This window comes from Hypomesus nipponensis, chromosome 25 (assembly GCF_054491055.1).
Source record: "Hypomesus nipponensis isolate SF chromosome 25, ASM5449105v1, whole genome shotgun sequence".
NCBI classification, from domain to species: domain Eukaryota; kingdom Metazoa; phylum Chordata; class Actinopteri; order Osmeriformes; family Osmeridae; genus Hypomesus; species Hypomesus nipponensis.
Window position 1 is genome coordinate 4,443,311 of NC_140385.1, and position 19,866 is coordinate 4,463,176.

General features: G+C 43.6%; 2 protein-coding genes across 3 annotated transcripts; both read right to left on the reverse strand.

Moving 5' to 3' along the window:
* Positions 1-193: 193 nt before the first annotated feature.
* LOC146221904 (L-rhamnose-binding lectin CSL2-like) lies at positions 194-7,680 on the reverse strand. Its single transcript, XM_084692106.1, has 6 exons — positions 7,592-7,680; positions 2,115-2,144; positions 1,742-1,786; positions 1,418-1,556; positions 1,105-1,214; positions 194-309 (listed from the first exon to the last, which is right to left on the reverse strand). The coding sequence occupies exons 1-6, from the start codon at positions 7,620-7,622 to the stop codon at positions 194-196; spliced, it is 471 nt and encodes a 156-aa protein (XP_084548232.1). The 5' UTR covers positions 7,623-7,680.
* Positions 7,681-9,477: 1,797 nt separating this feature from the next.
* On the reverse strand, positions 9,478-19,305 carry LOC146221905 (neural cell adhesion molecule L1.1-like). 2 transcript variants are annotated; one of them, XM_084691104.1, is made up of 14 exons: positions 19,144-19,305; positions 18,892-18,927; positions 17,029-17,313; positions 15,101-15,364; positions 14,664-14,942; positions 14,218-14,481; positions 12,491-12,769; positions 12,032-12,298; positions 11,631-11,876; positions 11,157-11,261; positions 11,006-11,030; positions 10,680-10,780; positions 10,302-10,379; positions 9,478-10,120 (listed from the first exon to the last, which is right to left on the reverse strand). In XM_084691104.1, exons 1-13 carry the CDS (start codon positions 19,172-19,174, stop codon positions 10,312-10,314), a joined length of 2,250 nt encoding a protein of 749 aa, XP_084547230.1. In that variant the 5' UTR covers positions 19,175-19,305; the 3' UTR covers positions 9,478-10,120; positions 10,302-10,311. The 2 variants fall into 2 exon arrangements, with proteins under 2 accessions (XP_084547230.1, XP_084547231.1); XM_084691105.1 differs by lacking the exons at positions 14,664-14,942; positions 15,101-15,364 and having other exon boundaries at positions 19,144-19,298.
* Between the last annotated feature and the right edge of the window lie 561 nt (positions 19,306-19,866).

Here is a 19,866-nt window from a genome sequence, read left to right on the forward strand (position 1 = left end):
TGACTGTGTGTTAATGACCCACTCTACCAGGGTTAGACTGGGATTGAAAAACGGCCCGGGACTTTGAAACGCAGACCGGCCCACGACCGTGTACAGTTCCCAAACACAAATTCACACACCATCCACTATATAATAATACATGATGATGCAATGCTTGATGGCTGTTAACAACATTAGATGTATTGGTGTTAACTTATACTCTATTGTGCATTGCTGCACCGGTCATCATCTCTGCACTGGACCCTGTCACCACCGTCACAGCTGCCTCCATGTCTTTCTCAGTCTCCTCATTCACAGCGTCACCTGTGGCTGATTTCAAATGCAGACCAGAAAAATTAAGACAATTGCATTTGATCCCCATAGCACCTCTTTGAAATATAAGTCCAATAAATCCATGTTGAGTATACTGTATTAGTGTCCCTTTCTCTTGGGCATATACAGTATGTTTCTTAATTAAATTATATATATCAATTATATATATTAATGCGGGATTCAGATGACTGAGCGGTGAGGGAGTCGGGCTAGTAATCAGAAGGTTGCCGGAGCGATTCCACGCTGTGCCAAATGACGTTGTGTCCTTGGGCAAGGCACTTCACCCTACTTGCCTCGGGGGGAATGTCCCTGTACTTACTGTAAGTCGCTCTGGATAAGAGCGTCTGCTAAATGACTAAATGTAAATGCAGGCACCTGTTGCTCTAGTACTGCCGCACCTCCGGGCTGCTGACTGTCGCTCTCATTAAGTGGTCTAAACATGTGTGGTATTGTTTTACATTTTGAAGCATTAGCTTTGAGTGCTCGATGTTTCTTTTCTCTGATTATTTCTGCGCCACCCTTTTCTCCTTTTCGCTTCCTCTCCATTACTTTGGAGAAGAAACAAACACGTAATAAACTGTCAACAGTATTTAATGCCTTGCTCTAAGTGAACCTGGCCGATTAAACTATTATATAGGTTTATATATATTTTTTAAATATATAAAAAATGGTATACATATTTTTTTTTCTTTTTTTTGCATTATGCCGTGGCCGTTACTTTGACCGATCGTTTGGGAAATCACCCGACTCACACACACACCCCCCACACACGCACACACACACAATACTAACTTGGGGGAATGCAGGTGTAGGTAACATCCAGGTATTTGTAGGTTCCAACACAGGGATCAGAGAACACAGAGTTGGAGGCATACAGAGAACAGCTTGTCTTTCTATCACATCTGGAGCGGTGGGAGGGAAAAAAATGTGAGTGTGTGTGTGTGTGAAAGCATGTCTGTGTGTGTGTGTGTGTGTGTGTGTGTGTGTGTGTGTGTGTGTGTGAAAGCATGTCTGTGTGTATGTGTGTCTTACATGCTAGCCACCAATGGGAAGGTTGTGATATTGTTTGTGAAAAAGTGTTTGTGTGTATGTTTATATGTCTTACACGCTAACCACCAAAGGTAGTGATATAGCAGTGTTGATGCAGTCGGTCTTTCTAATCTGATTGGCTGGACGACCAGAGATGCAGGTCACACTGTCTGTGCGTCCATAGTTAGCACTGACCACGTTGATCACAGAACTCCCTGGAAACACAAGACGTTATTACCTCTTATGTTCACTTACTATATAAGTGTAGTTTAAGTGTATGCAGTGTGAAACTATAACAGTATAGCAGGGCAACAGTATAACAGAGTAGCAGTGTAATGAACACTGCAACAGTATAACTAACAGTGTAACAATATAGTACAGTAACAGTGTAACAACATACCACAGTTCAGGGTGGCCTGCTGACCTTCACAGATGTCTGTCGTCACTGAAACAATACAAGAATCAGAATCAGAATCAGAATGGGATTTATTCGCCATGAAAGTTTGCACAGACAAGGAATTTGCTTTGGCAGGAAGGTGCATACAGTAAACATATAGGAATCTTAAATTTAAATATGTGGTCTAACTATACTAAGGATACATAAACTAGCAATACTAAGTGGAATACAATTAAAATAAAATATACAATAAAGTAAATATAAGTTGCCAATTTACAATATAAAATACAATACAAAATACAAATAATAATTGTCAATCGTTTACACATTCACAAACAGATCCTCGCTTGGACAATCAGGTTCTTCTGAGTTTTACCTGCTCTTGTAGACAAACAACATGCCAGCACTGTAACAGACACAAAGACCACTATCACAATCTGGCAGTTTAACTGTGTTTTTGAAAAGTGTCACAGTGTGTGGAATTGTGCTTATATTATCTTTATATTTTCATAATGGGAGCTTTATAATTCACCCAACAATGAATCCATTTACAAACCATAATTTAGTTCTACAACCTCAAACACAACTTTAATGAAGTGAATATAGACTAGTCCTTCAGCTTTCCAAGGAACTGCCCCCCTCCCCAGAGAGACCAGATACTTACGGATCAGAGCACCCAGCGTACTCATGGTGTTTCTAGATATTATACCCATAACAACCTCACGTACCTCAAACAACTCGTTTTAGAGAGGCTAAGATTGCCACTCATGAACAAATAGAAAGTCAAATCCCAATTTGGCAGCTGCATGTCTTGGATATGTGTGTTTGTTTGTGTTTTCATTTAGTTTATGTAGAGCAGGGGGGTATTTCATCAAATAAAATAAAATCAAATGTATTTGTATAGCCCTTTTTACACGCAAGCATGTCACAGAGGGCTTCACATACGCCCATAGAACTGCCCCTCAACCAACCTAAACCCTCAAGGATTTCATGAAGCGGGATTTGTAAAACCCTGATTAGGTAACCGTAAAATGAATCATTGGGTTTTCCGTTCCAGAAAGAGAAGTAACGAAACCCTTTGGTCAGTGTCCATGGTAACTAAATCTGTGAACCTAACCTAAAAAAATACTAACCTACAAAATGTAATTAGCTTAGTTATACGCCGGGAGAGGATTATAAGACTGCCATTCGATGTGCTTTAATTCCCTGATGAATACATAAATTGACATTAGCTACCGTTTCCCGTAACACACTCGCTTACACATTGTGGACGTGCACTCAGAACAGACCAAATGCTTTTTGGCAATGAAATAAAGACAAATCATTGAAATTGTATTTGGTCTTCTTCATTGCCTACAAATGAAATCCAACAATGGGTATTTATATCGGTTATTGTTCCTACAATTTACATGATTCACCTATGACCATATACCCTCCTGTAACTGTGGGGGAATTATTGGTCAAACAACCTTAAATTCCCCTATGGTTTGAAGAAAGATGGGAAACTGAACAGTGCATTAACATTAGCCAATACTTTATTTGACTTTATGGGTTAAATCAGAGCAAGAATGGTCAATATAAGGTTAAATAAAATAAGCATTTAATAACATTGCAAATGAAAGAAATCAATTACAAGGCAAACATGTTACAAAATTAAGGTTAACTCCTACCTCCTTTACCATTTTTATTAGTAAAAATTATGGGCCGGCGGCCTTCCGGCCCAAAAGTGCTCCCCATTGTCCTGGTGGCCCGTCCGCTACTGCACTCTACTGAACACCTTAGTGACTGTGTGTGTGTGTGAGTCTACCAGACTGGACCTGTAGCTCCAGACCTGGTCACACTCTACTGAACACCTTAGTGACTGTGTGTGTGTGTGAGTCTACCAGACTGGACCTGTAGCTCCAGACCTGGTCACACTCTACTGAACACCTTAGTGACTGTGTGTGTGTGTGAGTCTACCAGACTGGACCTGTAGCTCCAGACCTGGTCACACTCTACTGAACACCTTAGTGACTGTGTGTGTGTGTGAGTCTACCAGACTGGATCACTTCCTCCTCCTGCTAGCTTGGTACCCCTGTAGCTCCAGACCTGGTCACACTCTACTGAACACCTTAGTGACTGTGTGTGTGTGTGAGTCTACCAGACTGGATCACTTCCTCCTCCTGCTAGCTTGGTACCCCTGTAGCTCCAGACCTGGTCACACTCTACTGAACACCTTAGTGACTGTGTGTGTGTGTGAGTCTACCAGACTGGATCACTTCCTCCTCCTGCTAGCTTGGTACCCCTGTAGCTCCAGACCTGGTCACACTCTACTGAACACCTTAGTGACTGTGTGTGTGTGTGAGTCTACCAGACTGGATCACTTCCTCCTCCTGCTAGCTTGGTACCCCTGTAGCTCCAGACCTGGTCACACTCTACTGAACACCTTAGTGACTGTGTGTGTGTGTGAGTCTACCAGACTGGATCACTTCCTCCTCCTGCTAGCTTGGTACCCCTGTAGCTCCAGACCTGGTCACACTCTACTGAACACCTTAGTGACTGTGTGTGTGTGTGAGTCTACCAGACTGGATCACTTCCTCCTCCTGCTAGCTTGGTACCCCTGTAGCTCCAGACCTGGTCACACTCTACTGAACACCTTAGTGACTGTGTGTGTGTGTGAGTCTACCAGACTGGATCACTTCCTCCTCCTGCTAGCTTGGTACCCCTGTAGCTCCAGACCTGGTCACACTCTACTGAACACCTTAGTGACTGTGTGTGTGTGTGAGTCTACCAGACTGGATCACTTCCTCCTCCTGCTAGCTTGGTACCCCTGTAGCTCCAGACCTGGTCACACTCTACTGAACACCTTAGTGACTGTGTGTGTGTGTGAGTCTACCAGACTGGATCACTTCCTCCTCCTGCTAGCTTGGTACCCCTGTAGCTCCAGACCTGGTCACACTCTACTGAACACCTTAGTGACTGTGTGTGTGTGTGAGTCTACCAGACTGGATCACTTCCTCCTCCTGCTAGCTTGGTACCCCTGTAGCTCCAGACCTGGTCACACTCTACTGAACACCTTAGTGACTGTGTGTGTGTGTGAGTCTACCAGACTGGATCACTTCCTCCTCCTGCTAGCTTGGTACCCCTGTAGCTCCAGACCTGGTCACACTCTACTGAACACCTTAGTGACTGTGTGTGTGTGTGAGTCTACCAGACTGGATCACTTCCTCCTCCTGCTAGCTTGGTACCCCTGTAGCTCCAGACCTGGTCACACTCTACTGAACACCTTAGTGACTGTGTGTGTGTGTGAGTCTACCAGACTGGATCACTTCCTCCTCCTGCTAGCTTGGTACCCCTGTAGCTCCAGACCTGGTCACACTCTACTGAACACCTTAGTGACTGTGTGTGTGTGTGAGTCTACCAGACTGGATCACTTCCTCCTCCTGCTAGCTTGGTACCCCTGTAGCTCCAGACCTGGTCACACTCTACTGAACACCTTAGTGACTGTGTGTGTGTGTGAGTCTACCAGACTGGATCACTTCCTCCTCCTGCTAGCTTGGTACCCCTGTAGCTCCAGACCTGGTCACACTCTACTGAACACCTTAGTGACTGTGTGTGTGTGTGAGTCTTCCAGACTGGATCACTTCCTCCTCCTGCTAGCTTGGTACCCCTGTAGCTCCAGACCTGGTCACACTCTACTGAACACCTTAGTGACTGTGTGTGTGTGTGAGTCTACCAGACTGGATCACTTCCTCCTCCTGCTAGCTTGGTACCCCTGTAGCTCCAGACCTGGTCACACTCTACTGAACACCTTAGTGACTGTGTGTGTGTGTGAGTCTACCAGACTGGATCACTTCCTCCTCCTGCTAGCTTGGTACCCCTGTAGCTCCAGACCTGGTCACACTCTACTGAACACCTTAGTGACTGTGTGTGTGTGTGAGTCTACCAGACTGGATCACTTCCTCCTCCTGCTAGCTTGGTACCCCTGTAGCTCCAGACCTGGTCACACTCTACTGAACACCTTAGTGACTGTGTGTGTGTGTGAGTCTACCAGACTGGATCACTTCCTCCTCCTGCTAGCTTGGTACCCCTGTAGCTCCAGACCTGGTCACACTCTACTGAACACCTTAGTGACTGTGTGTGTGTGTGAGTCTACCAGACTGGATCACTTCCTCCTCCTGCTAGCTTGGTACCCCTGTAGCTCCAGACCTGGTCACACTCTACTGAACACCTTAGTGACTGTGTGTGTGTGTGAGTCTACCAGACTGGATCACTTCCTCCTCCTGCTAGCTTGGTACCCCTGTAGCTCCAGACCTGGTCACACTCTACTGAACACCTTAGTGACTGTGTGTGTGTGTGAGTCTACCAGACTGGATCACTTCCTCCTCCTGCTAGCTTGGTACCCCTGTAGCTCCAGACCTGGTCACACTCTACTGAACACCTTAGTGACTGTGTGTGTGTGTGAGTCTACCAGACTGGATCACTTCCTCCTCCTGCTAGCTTGGTACCCCTGTAGCTCCAGACCTGGTCACACTCTACTGAACACCTTAGTGACTGTGTGTGTGTGTGAGTCTACCAGACTGGATCACTTCCTCCTCCTGCTAGCTTGGTACCCCTGTAGCTCCAGACCTGGTCACACTCTACTGAACACCTTAGTGACTGTGTGTGTGTGTGAGTCTACCAGACTGGATCACTTCCTCCTCCTGCTAGCTTGGTACCCCTGTAGCTCCAGACCTGGTCACACTCTACTGAACACCTTAGTGACTGTGTGTGTGTGTGAGTCTACCAGACTGGATCACTTCCTCCTCCTGCTAGCTTGGTACCCCTGTAGCTCCAGACCTGGTCACACTCTACTGAACACCTTAGTGACTGTGTGTGTGTGTGAGTCTACCAGACTGGATCACTTCCTCCTCCTGCTAGCTTGGTACCCCTGTAGCTCCAGACCTGGTCACACTCTACTGAACACCTTAGTGACTGTGTGTGTGTGTGAGTCTACCAGACTGGATCACTTCCTCCTCCTGCTAGCTTGGTACCCCTGTAGCTCCAGACCTGGTCACACTCTACTGAACACCTTAGTGACTGTGTGTTAATGACCCAATGTGTTTAGACCTGAAAAAGAGATTGTCCTGTAGAGCTCAGGCACTGAGCTACAGAATTAGCTGTGTCGTATTAGTTAAGGTTTCAAAACTTTTTGAAACAAATTTAAATGTTGCCTTCCTTTAATGTAGCCTGTATGAAGTGATATAAAACCTCAATTAATTGAAGGAAGGTGAGCTGACATACCTGTTACAGTCAGCTTCACTTTATCACTCCAGTCGGAATACTTGTCATTACTTGTGTCTTTACCAACACAGGTGCATGCACCTCTGTGCGACTCAACAGATTCTATCTTGAGTTCAGATTCTGAACTGCTTATGTTTACATCATACTACAAAAAAGTACCACCATTCAATGTTGTTCTCTCCTCCCTGTACCTGACAGCTGAGAGTGAGTCTCTCTCCTGTAAATATCTGCTGTAGGTCAGGATGCAGGGTCACCACAGCCTTCGGTCTCTCTACACAAACACACACAACACTGCTCTGTCACCCTATCACTCCATAAAGACTTGTCAGGGCCCTTGAGGGTTTTCAGAGATGAGGAGAGCACTCAGCACTACAACCAAGTCAGAGAGAAGCATCTCATTAGGTCAAATATATGTTTTAAAATCAACGTAACAATGTCGGAACCCCTCCCTTCAACACACACACACATAAATCACATGCACACACGTACATACAGACATGCATACAAACATAGACACACACACAGACATACCCCGTGTGTCTACACACACATGTTGAGTACATGATAACAGAGTAGAATGTGGGTACTCACAGAGCAGCACACAAGGTGAGGTGAGCCCCATCCTCTCCTGCTATCCAGAGTGAGAGTCTCTGAACCACAACGTTGATTCTGATCACAACACTTCCTACTAACTGAGGCAGCACACTTCTCTGCTGCTAGAAATACAGAAGGAGAGAACGGGGAGGGGGAGGGTTGAAAAGAGAGAGATCATCAGAGAACAGAGAGATAAACATAGAAAAATAGTTACAATATGAGAAAATGCGAGAGAAACTACAGGGACTGTGCCATAAACCTTTGAGGCTACAGTATGAAGTCATGCAAATAAATAAAATAATGAATTTAAAGTTCTTCAGTCAAGTTGGCCAACTCTGTAGTTCCTTCCTCTTTACAGTAAGATGGAAAGAGAACTCAGAAAATAAGGAAAATGAAGAAATCTTTCAACTTTTCAGTATTTCTTAATCAACTTAAACATTGTGTCAGTATGTGATTCTATCTGTGTCTCTTTCAGCTTTAATGTTTATTTGTATTTGTCATCCTCTCATGACAAAAAATTGCCCTGCAAAACGTGCCCAGCATTTGTTACTGTAACAATTCACTTCCACACGTGTTTGTTGTGTTTGTGTGTGTGTACTTCCTGTGTTCAGGTAATGAGGTCCCCATTCTCTTCATGTGAGTGTGCAGCAGGAACCCACATTAGCAACACCACTTGATGTTGTTGATAAGTACTTCAACAGAAATGTGTCGAAACTGTAAGGAAATTATATAATTTAATGGAGTTAGATTAACCGAAGTTCGGGAGGAAGATAGCGAACCAAGACTCCTCCTTCTCTCCAATCAACTCATACGCATCATCAGCCCTGTTAAAGCACGGAGAAATGCGACCAACCTCCCCGTTTTCAATTACGAGTTCTGTATAAAGTCTCTTCCGTTCCTCTGGTTCTTGTGCATGTTATCGTCGCCCTCCCACCCTTCCCTGTCTTCTCTGCTTCTCCCTGTCGTCCATCCAGGCTTCCCAGGGATCTGCTTGAGCTGCTGCTCTGCCGAGACCCACTGGGACCCTCTGCCACACCCCGAGTTCAATGCCTGGTAACTATGCATGCACCCTTCACATCATCATTCAGCCTGTAGTCAGTTGGCTGAGTGGTTAAGGGATTGGGCTAGTAATCCAAAGGTTGTTGGTTTGATTCCCGGCTGTGCCAAATGACGTTGTGTCCTTGGGCAAGGCACTTCACCCTACTTGCCTCGGGGGGAATGTCCCTGTACTTACTGTAAGTCGCTCTGGATAAGAGCGTCTGCTAAATGAAATACTTGACGACTTGATCATTCATTACCGTGCATCTCAGTAATCACACTCTCGTCCCCTCTGGACCCCAGGTCTACCAGCCTCCACCAAACTGCATCAGGCTCAGCTCTGCTACCAGCCTCCACCAAACTGCATCAGGCTCAGCTCTGCTACCAGCCTCCACCAAACTGCATCAGGCTCAGCTCTGCTACCAGCCTCCACCAAACTGCATCAGGCTCAGCTCTGCTACTAGCCTCCACCAAACTGCATCAGGCTCAGCTCTGCTACCAGCCTCCACCAAACTGCATCAGGCTCAGCTCTGCTACCAGCCTCCACCAAACTGCATCAGGCTCAGCTCTGCTACCAGCCTCCACCAAACTGCATCAGGCTCAGCTCTGCTACCAGCCTCCACCAAACTGCATCAGGCTCAGCTCTGCTACCAGCCTCCACCAAACTGCATCAGGCTCAGCTCTGCTACCAGCCTCCACCAAACTGCATCAGGCTCAGCTCTGCTAACAGCCTCTACCAAACTGCATCAGGCTCAGCTCTGCTATGGAAGAAAGCATTTTTACAACCTAATCATGGTTGATATTTGTAAAACAAGTATTCAAACTGAGACTTTCAAGTAGGGTTTATAAACATTTTATTAATACAATAAACTGGGCAGTAAAAAAGCACATATCAAGAATATTCTATCAACACATATACAGAAATGATCAACCAACTGTATATATATGTATTTTTTTAAATGCTGCATAAAAGTAAAGACACCTAAAGGATAAAGACACGTTAAATTGATTGAGTTGCATAAAATCCTTCAAGTTACAACACATTTAACTAAGCTATTATTCACGTCAAACAGATGTGTATGTGTCTTTGTGTCTGTGTGTGTCTGTGTGTGTGTCTGTGTGTGTGCATGACTGCGCTTGTCATAAGTTTATACATTAGTCCATTTCGTGTACCTGTCTTAGTGAGTACAAAACCTACCTCAACACAGACATATACACTGTCATGACAACAAAACGCCAGTAAACAGACTGTCAACAATGACTCAGATCAGACTCAGATCATGAGTTCAGGTCACGATATTATTGGCTAAAGACTGGTTGCGGGGCTATGATTGGCTGCCTGCTTCTAATCTGAGCCCCAATTGGTGCTCTGGAGCTGGGCCAACTACTCTAGACTGGTCTTTGATATGTGCTTGATAAAGTGGTGTTTGGATTATATTTCTACACTTTGCTTGTAAATGGTGTCTTCTTCTGATTCTGCTTGCTTTCCTAAAGATCAACATAAACATGTAAAAACAAACAGTCAGTTTTAATAAGAAGCTACGTGTTATACATACACTATAGACCATCATGTGTATGTGATGCTAAAAGGTAAATCATTGGCAAACTGTATTAGACAGCTTGTTAACAGTGATACTAGCAGCTGTATGAAACAGCTGGTTACAATCACCTGTCTTTCTCTAGGGTTTTTTCATCTTTTTGAGCTCAATCTGGGCGTAGGTCAGGTCACTTGGTCCAGCCTCCACACCTTGAGTATGAACAGCACACACAGACCACAGTGACTCTGCTGTGAAACTAGGACAGGCTTCATACATGATATTCATGACAACTAACTCCTAGATGATGCTTTGTGACCGGATTGTTACTGGAGGAGTCCACTTCCTCCTAGTGAGATGCCAAATGTTCCACACAGGCTTCCGCAGCATGTCTGATGTTTATTATTCCTATTATTGTGCCCCGTAATAATAATTAATGTTCTTTTTGTGGATTCTGAAACACTGCATTCTGCATGGTGTATGTAGGGAGAATGTAATTGGCTAAGACTGACCTTGCCCATGTTGGAGAGGGCTGTTTCCACCAGGAGCTTGGTTCTGATTGGCTATTTGGACCCCATTTAAGACATGATTGGTGTTCTGTGACTGGGAAGATCTATAAACAAAATGATTAATATAAGAGATGAGGACTACCACCAACGTCATATAATAATGCAGATTATAAAAAACATCCCTATAGATATTATGCTGCCCTGGTTTCTTTTCTTTTGAGTCTTAGTGTCTAACTTATTGACCCAACCATGTAGGGTACAAAGTTTAGTCTACAAATGTAATCTCTCTGTCAGCTGTGATGGTTGAGAGAGATGGGTGGTTTACTCACATAGATGCCGCACTAGACTGAGCACCTGCAACACAAAACACATACGCTTCAATTACAGTCTTTCTAAATGATATTGATGGGGTTAAAATGAGGTTGTGTATTTAATCACTGGACCAGGAAGAGAAAGAAGATGTTTTATCAACCTTCTCACCTTTGAACTTTCGCCAGCCTAGTAACAGCAGTATGAGGAGAAACAGTAAAACACCAGTGATAACCAGTCCCACCACCAATCCTACTCTGATGGAAGGAACCGCACCTGGAGAGACATACACAACACCATACTAATGTTGGAGAGACATACACAACACCTCATTAATGCTGGAGAGATGTACAGATACATCATACTTGAACATGTTTGCTGTTGGATGGTCTGACTCAGGAAGGACACACTTTCATTTAGACATTTACATTATTTAGCAGACGCTCTTACCCAGAGCGATTTACAGTTAGTACAGGGACATTCCCCCTGAGGCAAGTAGGGTGAAGTGCCTTGCCCAAGGACACAACGTCATTTGACACAGCGGGGAAACGATCCGGCAACCTTCTGATTACTAGCCTGACTCCCTCACCACTCAGCCACCGGACTACACTTTCAAACAGATTCCCTCAAAAACTGCCGACTCACCTCTCACCAGCAGCAAGCTCTGTGGGGATTGTTCCCTGTCAGAGTATGTACACTTGTAGAGGCCTTCGTCTGACTGGGATACTGCAGGGATGGTCATCTCTCCTGTGGTCTCCTTCCTGATCAGGTTACCATCTTTGTAGAAGTCTACCTTGGGGCTTGATGGAGGAGTCTTGTGTCTGCAGCGCAGAGTCACAGAGTCTCCCTCAGTGACAGGGTGGACAGGACTCTCCAGGATCACAGGGCCAACTGGAAATCAGGAGGTTTCGATGTACTTTAAAGTCATGTTCATAAAAATGTCCCAAACCATTTAGTCAATCAAGTATCATGAACGCACCATGTACTGAGATGTTGACAGCTCTAGTAGCTGATTGGTTCCACTGTCAGTCGTCTAGTTAACCCACCTGTCACAGTTATAGATAAGACAGCACTATGGTGTGAATCCAGGGGTCGACCCCTCCTCCTCCCCTCACAGCTGTACTGCACTGTGTCATGACCCAGGGTGGTGGAGCAGGTTTTACTGGTACAACCATTATACTGAAGGCCAGTCATTAGCCAGATGTAGCTCCAGTCTTCATACTCTGATATGTCACACTGCAGAGTGACTGTGTCTCCAGGATAGAGAGGAGCAGGAGGAGAAGAAATGATGTTCACTGTTGCTGTGGGCAGAGCTGTGGACACACAAGACACATGACAGCAACAGTCGTTAGTAGAATCCAGATTCAGTTGTAAATATTGAATATTCCGGTAAATCCATTAAATGTCAAGATATTAAGTTTGCTTAGTTCAGTTCTAAATGATGGTCATGCATACAAAATATGAACACAGTCAGATCTTTACGTTTAACAACTCACATAACTCACCGTTAACATGAAGATATTCTGAATCATTGCCTCTTGATACTAGGGATCTTAACTCTCCTCTACACCAGTATTGACCCTGATCAGATAATTCTATTTCACTGATGGCGAGGGAGTCTCCAGATATCCTGTATCTACCAGACTGCTTCACTGTGATCTCTGTTCTGTTTTTGTACCACCTGTAGCTCCAGGCAGGACCAGACTCCACTGAACACTTCAGAGAGACTGTCTCTCCGAGGTAGACAGGGTTTGGAGTCACAGTCAGAGTAGCTGTAGGGAGGGCTGAGGACAACAGAGGTGAATTAAAGAAAAATTATCCATACTATATAAAGTAATACAGTTAGGCCAATATTATCGGACGATATTAGGCATTTTCCAAACTATCGGTATCTGCATTTATAATGACCGATATAAAAAAAATGTTTTCACAATCTATATTTAGTTTTCAATGTTAACAATACAATAAAAACAATCTCCTCAACAGTATGAAGTGATAAAAATCAATATCAACAAAAACAATAAACCAACAGACAAAAGGAACAGAGCCTGTTTGTAGTAATGTTAATAAATATTGCGATCATCTGATTAATCATGACTGCCTTTACATGTCAACCATTTCCCACAACTAATTAAAAAACCATCTTCTTTTTCATTTTCAACATATATGTAAGATGTTCCATCACAAAAATATATCGTCTATATTTGACAATCATTGTGTGTATTTTGGGGTGCCAGACTTAAGACAGTTCTTAGTAATGGTCTTCTTCCCAGCCACCAGAAGAACCCTGATCAAATATTGGTCACCTACATGCACCGTGCCCTCCAAATGACCGAGGTACAGAACGAGATGCGATTTAGGAATCACATATCCCAAAACATCACAGAGAACTGAGTGAACGTTACCCCAGAAGGGGTGTATTGTTCTACATTTCCAAAAAGGGTGTGCGTGGTCTGAGTCCATGTGGGTGCATATTGTCCAACATTGCCACATTGCCATTAATAATCTATCTGTTTACTTTTGATTTGAGGTGTTATGAAGTACCGAATTTTATTCTTCCAACTGGATTCCCTCTATTTCAGAGATTGTGTTGTTATTTGGTGTGTTTTCCCCATATCATAACATATCCCCTCTGGAATCTCTTTACACAGCTCCCTCCGATAAATGAATATAAAAAATAAAATAAAAAAACGTACAAAACACCCTTCAACCATGTCATGAGTGTTGGCATTGCATAGTTTCTCCACCAAAGGGCACTCTGCAACGTCCCTGTTGGCAACACCCGTATAAAGAACGCCACAAACCCTACAACCAGCTGATCCAGCCAGAGTCGGGAAGAGTGATAGGAAGATCAGTTTAAGTTTTGTTACGCGTTTCTGGATTTAAAAAATGATTTATATATATATATATATATATATATATATATCAGCCGATATACCGGAATTTCGTTTTTTTTAAATCAAATATTTATGTCGCTATCGGCCTTAGAAATCCTTTATAGGTCAGGCCCTAGTTCCATGATGTTCTGATATTGACAGTGTGAATGTGTCTGACAGGGTGATCAAAGATCAAAGATTATATTGGAGGGATATTGCACCTTTGTATTGCACTTTCTATGTCAAAACTACGCAGTGTTTGAATGCTCTAAACAGAATGTCGTACAATGACAAATAAATATTGACTTGAATCTAGTAGCTGATGTGTTCTGCTGTCAGTAGTCTAGTTAACCCACCTTTAACAGTTATAGATAAGATAGCACTACGCTGTGAATCCTGGGGTCGACCACTCCTCCTCCCCTCACAGCTGGACTTCACTGTGTCAACACCCAGGGTGGTGGAGCAGTTTTTACTGGTACAACCGTCGTATGCCTGGTCATTTATGAACCAGAAGTAGTTCCAGTCTTCATACTGTGGTATGTCACACTGCAGAGTGACTGTGTCTCCAGGATAGTGAGGAGCAGGAGGAGAGAGGATGTTCACTGTTGCTGTGGGCAGAGCTGTGTACACACAAGACACATGACAGTAACAGTAGCTATTAGATAAAGGTTCAGTTATAATACTAAATACTCCATTAAATATCAAGATATTAAGTTTGCTTGGTTCAGTTTTCAAATGATGATCATGCATACAAAATATGAATACAGTCTGATATTTACTTTTAACAACTCACATAACTCACCGTTAACATTAAGATATTCTAAATCACTGTATCTTGAAAATATGGATCTTAACTCTCCTCTACACCAGTATTGACCCTGATCAGATGATTCTACTTTACTGATGATGAGGGAGTCTCCAGATATCCTGTGTCTACCAGACTGCTCCACTCTGATCTCTGATGTGTCTTTGTACCACCTGTAGCCCCAGCTAGCACCAGACTCCACTGAACACTTCAGAGAGACTGTCTCTCCGAGGTAGACAGGGTTTGGAGTCACAGTCAGAGTAGCTTTAGGGAGGGCTGAGGACAACAGAGATGAATAAAGGAAAAATTATGCATACGATATAAAGTAATACAGTTCCATGATGTCCAGATATTGACAATGTGAATGTGTCTGACAGGGAGATCAAAGATCTAGTAGCTGATGTGTTCTGCTGTCAGTAGTCTAGTTAACCCACCTGTAACAGTTATAGATGATCTAGCACTACTTTGTGAATCCCGGGGTCGACCACTCCTCCTTCCCTCACAGCTGTAATGAAAACCGTATTGATCCAGTTTTTTGGAGCAGGTTTTATTAGTACAATCTTTATAGTCTTGATTTTGTATCTCCCAGAAGTAGTAGTTCCAGTCTTCATGCTGTGATATGTCACACTGCAGAGTGACTGTGTCTCCAGGATAGTGAGGAGCAGGAGGAGAGAAGCTCACTGTTGCTGTGGGCAGAGCTGTGGACACACAAGACACATGACAGTAACAGTAGGAGTATCTTTAAGTTACAGGACCAGTGACACATAGGCCTACTAAAGACACACAGGAACCACTACAGGTACTGTACTACATGATCAGCTAGATCAGGGGTCCCCAAAACAAATTCTGCGAGGGCCAGATCATTTTTCTTTTCTTTAATGTGGGGCCGGGTCGGTCTGTAACAGAAAATTACATGGGCTGGAGTGACTACCAGTCTTATTGTGGTGATTTAAAATGTATTTATTATGCTAGATTAATTAATTATTTTATTATGCAGCCATCCATCTGTACATATCAAGTCATATAGAGGTATATGAGGTGTCTAAGGTTAATGAAAGCTTCCTGATGTTCACAAGGTCTAGCAGCTGATGTGCTATGCTGTCAGTAGTCTAGTTAGTGATATACAACTGAGATCAACTGCTTTTATAATTGATGTAAAGACAATGCACTGATCTTAAATACTAAGAAAACTAAAGAAATAATATAAGATTTTAGAAATCTCTTCTCACTCTCCTTTCACTGTGGAAAATACCATAATTGAAAATGTACCTGAATATAAGTACCAAGGTACAATTACTGACAGCAAGCTGACTTGGAACTCCAATACGGATGTCAGATTTGAAAGCCCAGCAACGGCTGTATTTTTTAAGGATATTACAAAGTTTTAACGTGAATAGTACAGTGCTGGGATTGTTTTACAAAAGGTTTGTAGAGATTGTTTCAACCTTTTGTATTCAGAGATGGGCGGAGCACTGTCTTTACAAAACAAAAAACTAATTGGACAAAATTGTTAAAGTCAGCAGCCTGATCACTGGTAAAACTATAAACAGTATTTCATCTCTGATTGACAAATACACTGCGAATCAGGCCCAAAAGATTGTTTCCGACTCACATCACCCCCTGTGGTCTGAGTATGAACTCTTCCCTTCAGGACGCAGGTACATGATGCCACGGATAAAGACCAAGAGAGGCATCACATCTTTTGTCACAAGAAGCATTCAGCTGCTCAACCAAATCAGATCATGTTTTATCCCTTTGTTTATCCTTTCTGACACTGTGCACTTTATAGTGTACTGGACCTGCTGGTATTCTTAAGTTATTTTTAAGATGCCTTCAGTTGTATTTTGTATGATTTTACTCTTGCATTTTTTTGTCTCGCTGTGTTTTTTAATAATGATGTTATGTTCACTGTACTTTCCTGTCTACAGTGTTGAATGTATCTGTTTTCAAGCTCTTGGTGCATAACAAATTCCCCTTGGGGCAAAAAAGGTGTTCATTCATTTACACATAGCCTACTAAAAGAGTATTATTACTATGGTAATGACCTTTTTTCATATGAATTGCTATTGAAATGAAAACGGTTACTTACTTATGCATATTAATCATTGTGAACTGATTTTCTATTTGTTTGTTTTTTAAGTCTCTGGCGTTGTTCAGAGGGCCGGTCCAAATGCGTGGGCGAGCCGTAGGTTGGGGACCCCTGACTGAGCTAGATAATATTGGTAGTTTGCTGTCAAAAAATGCATTCTCCTTTTAAGTAAATGAGATTAGATATGAGGTGTCTAAGGTTAATGAAAGCTTCCTGATGTTCACAAAGTCTAGCAGCTGATGTGCTATGCTGTCAGTAGTCTAGTTAACCCACCTTTAAAAGTTATAGATATGTCAGGACTCTGCTGTGAAGTCTGGGGTGGACCACTCCTCCTCCCTGAACAGCTGTACTTCACTGTGCCATGACCCTGGGGGGGGTCAGATCCCTGGATGAAGGCGCATATTTTACCGGGACAACCGCTAAACTCCTGACCATTTATGAACCAGATGTAGCTCCAGTCTTCATACTGTGACATGTCACACTGCAGAATAACTGCTTCTCTAGCATAGAGAGGAGCAGGAGGAGAAAAGTTGATGTTCACTGTTGCCGTGGGTGGAGCTGTGGACACACAAGACACATGACAGTAACAGTAGGAGTATCTGTTAGTTACTGTTTCTGTTACAAACACTTCTCAGTGAATATCCAGAGTCAGTCAGGTTGCTGTCAGATAGACTGTTTCTACCAGACTGGATCACTTCCTCCTCCTGCTAGCTTGGTACCCCTGTAGCTCCAGACCTGGTCACACTCTACTGAACACCTTAGTGACTGTGTGTGTGTGTGAGTCTACCAGACTGGATCACTTCCTCCTCCTGCTAGCTTGGTACCCCTGTAGCTCCAGACCTGGTCACACTCTACTGAACACCTTAGTGACTGTGTGTGTGTGTGAGTCTACCAGACTGGATCACTTCCTCCTCCTGCTAGCTTGGTACCCCTGTAGCTCCAGACCTGGTCACACTCTACTGAACACCTTAGTGACTGTGTGTGTGTGTGAGTCTACCAGACTGGATCACTTCCTCCTCCTGCTAGCTTGGTACCCCTGTAGCTCCAGACCTGGTCACACTCTACTGAACACCTTAGTGACTGTGTGTGTGTGTGAGTCTACCAGACTGGATCACTTCCTCCTCCTGCTAGCTTGGTACCCCTGTAGCTCCAGACCTGGTCACACTCTACTGAACACCTTAGTGACTGTGTGTGTGTGTGAGTCTACCAGACTGGATCACTTCCTCCTCCTGCTAGCTTGGTACCCCTGTAGCTCCAGACCTGGTCACACTCTACTGAACACCTTAGTGACTGTGTGTGTGTGTGAGTCTACCAGACTGGATCACTTCCTCCTCCTGCTAGCTTGGTACCCCTGTAGCTCCAGACCTGGTCACACTCTACTGAACACCTTAGTGACTGTGTGTGTGTGTGAGTCTACCAGACTGGATCACTTCCTCCTCCTGCTAGCTTGGTACCCCTGTAGCTCCAGACCTGGTCACACTCTACTGAACACCTTAGTGACTATGTTAATGACCCAATGTGTCTAGACCTGAAAAAGAGGTTGTCCTGTAGAGCTCAGGCACTGAGCTACAGAATTAGCTGTGTCATATTAATGAAGGTTTCTCTCAAAAAAACGTTTTTTAATTTTATAAAACGTAGCCTCCCTTTGATGTAGCTTGTATGAAGTGATATAAAACCTATATTAACTGATCTGAGGAAGGTGCGCTGACATACCTGTTACAGTCAGCATCACTTCATCACTCCAGTCAGAATACTTCTCATTACTTTTGTCTTTACCAACACAGGTGTATGCACCTCTGTGGGAAACCTCAACAGATTCTATCTTGAGTTCAGATTCTGAACTGACGAGGTTTAGATCATCCTTTTTTTTTAAGTACCATCATTCAATGTTGTTCTCTCCTCCCTGTATCTGACAGCTGAGAGTGAGTCTCTCTCTATCCTCACCAATGTCCTGTACAGAGCTGAGTGTATGACTCACCAGGTACATTCATTAACAGTTTAATTTGATTTGACAAGGAAGAGAAGTTTCAGTAGCCAAGGAAGAAATGAAAGTTTGAGAGGCAGTCAGACATACACGTTAATTATTGGTGTGATCCAGTATCGTACTGTACGGCACTTTACTGTGTTTCAACCAACCTTGAGTGTTTCCAGAGATGAGGAGAGCACTCAGCACTACAACCAAGTCAGAGAGAAGCATCTCATTAGGTCAAATACATGTCTTAAAATCAACATAACAATGTGAAACCCCCCCTTCAACAGACATATAAATCACATGCACACACGTACATACAGACATGCATACAAACATAGACACACACACAGACATACCCCGTGTGTCTACACACACATGTTGAGTACATGATAACAGAGTAGAATGTGGGTACTCACAGAGCAGCACACAAGGTGAGGTGAGCCCCATCCTCTCCTACTATCCAGAGTGAGAGTCTCTGAACCACAATGTTGATTCTGATCACAACACTTCCTACTAACTGAGGCAGCACACTTCTCTGCTGCTAGAAATACAAAAGGAGAGAACGGGGAGGGGAGGATCAGAGAGAGAGAGAGAGAGAGAGAGAGAGAGAGAGAGAGAGAGAGAGAGAGAGAGAGAGAGAGAGAGAGAGAGACCTGAACAGAGAATGGAGAGATAAAGATGGAAAAAGAGTTACAATATTAGACGAGCTTTCACAGGTGTTCACACATCGATTCAGTCCATTAATTATTACAATGTTGGCAGGGCTACTTGGTTGGCGTTGCCTTTTCAGCATGAGAAATACAAGGTGTGGTGTGAGAGCGAGTGAACTGGTTGAAATGTGTTTCTCACGGCCAATACGTGAGAGTTGGCAGCCTTGAAGAAACTACAGGGACTGTGTCATAAACCTTCAGGGCTACAGAATGACGTTATGAAAATGAATGAAATAATGAATTTCAAGTTCTTATTCACTGTTGGCCAACTCAGAAGTTCCTTCCTCTTTACAGTAAAACTGGACAGAGAGAGAACTCAGACATGGGATGAATGTTGTTGCCTGCAGTAGGGATGGAGATGGAGAGATCAATATCAGAGTTAACAGTTGAGCATGACTGCCACTGTATGTAGAGGTGGCAGATACAAGT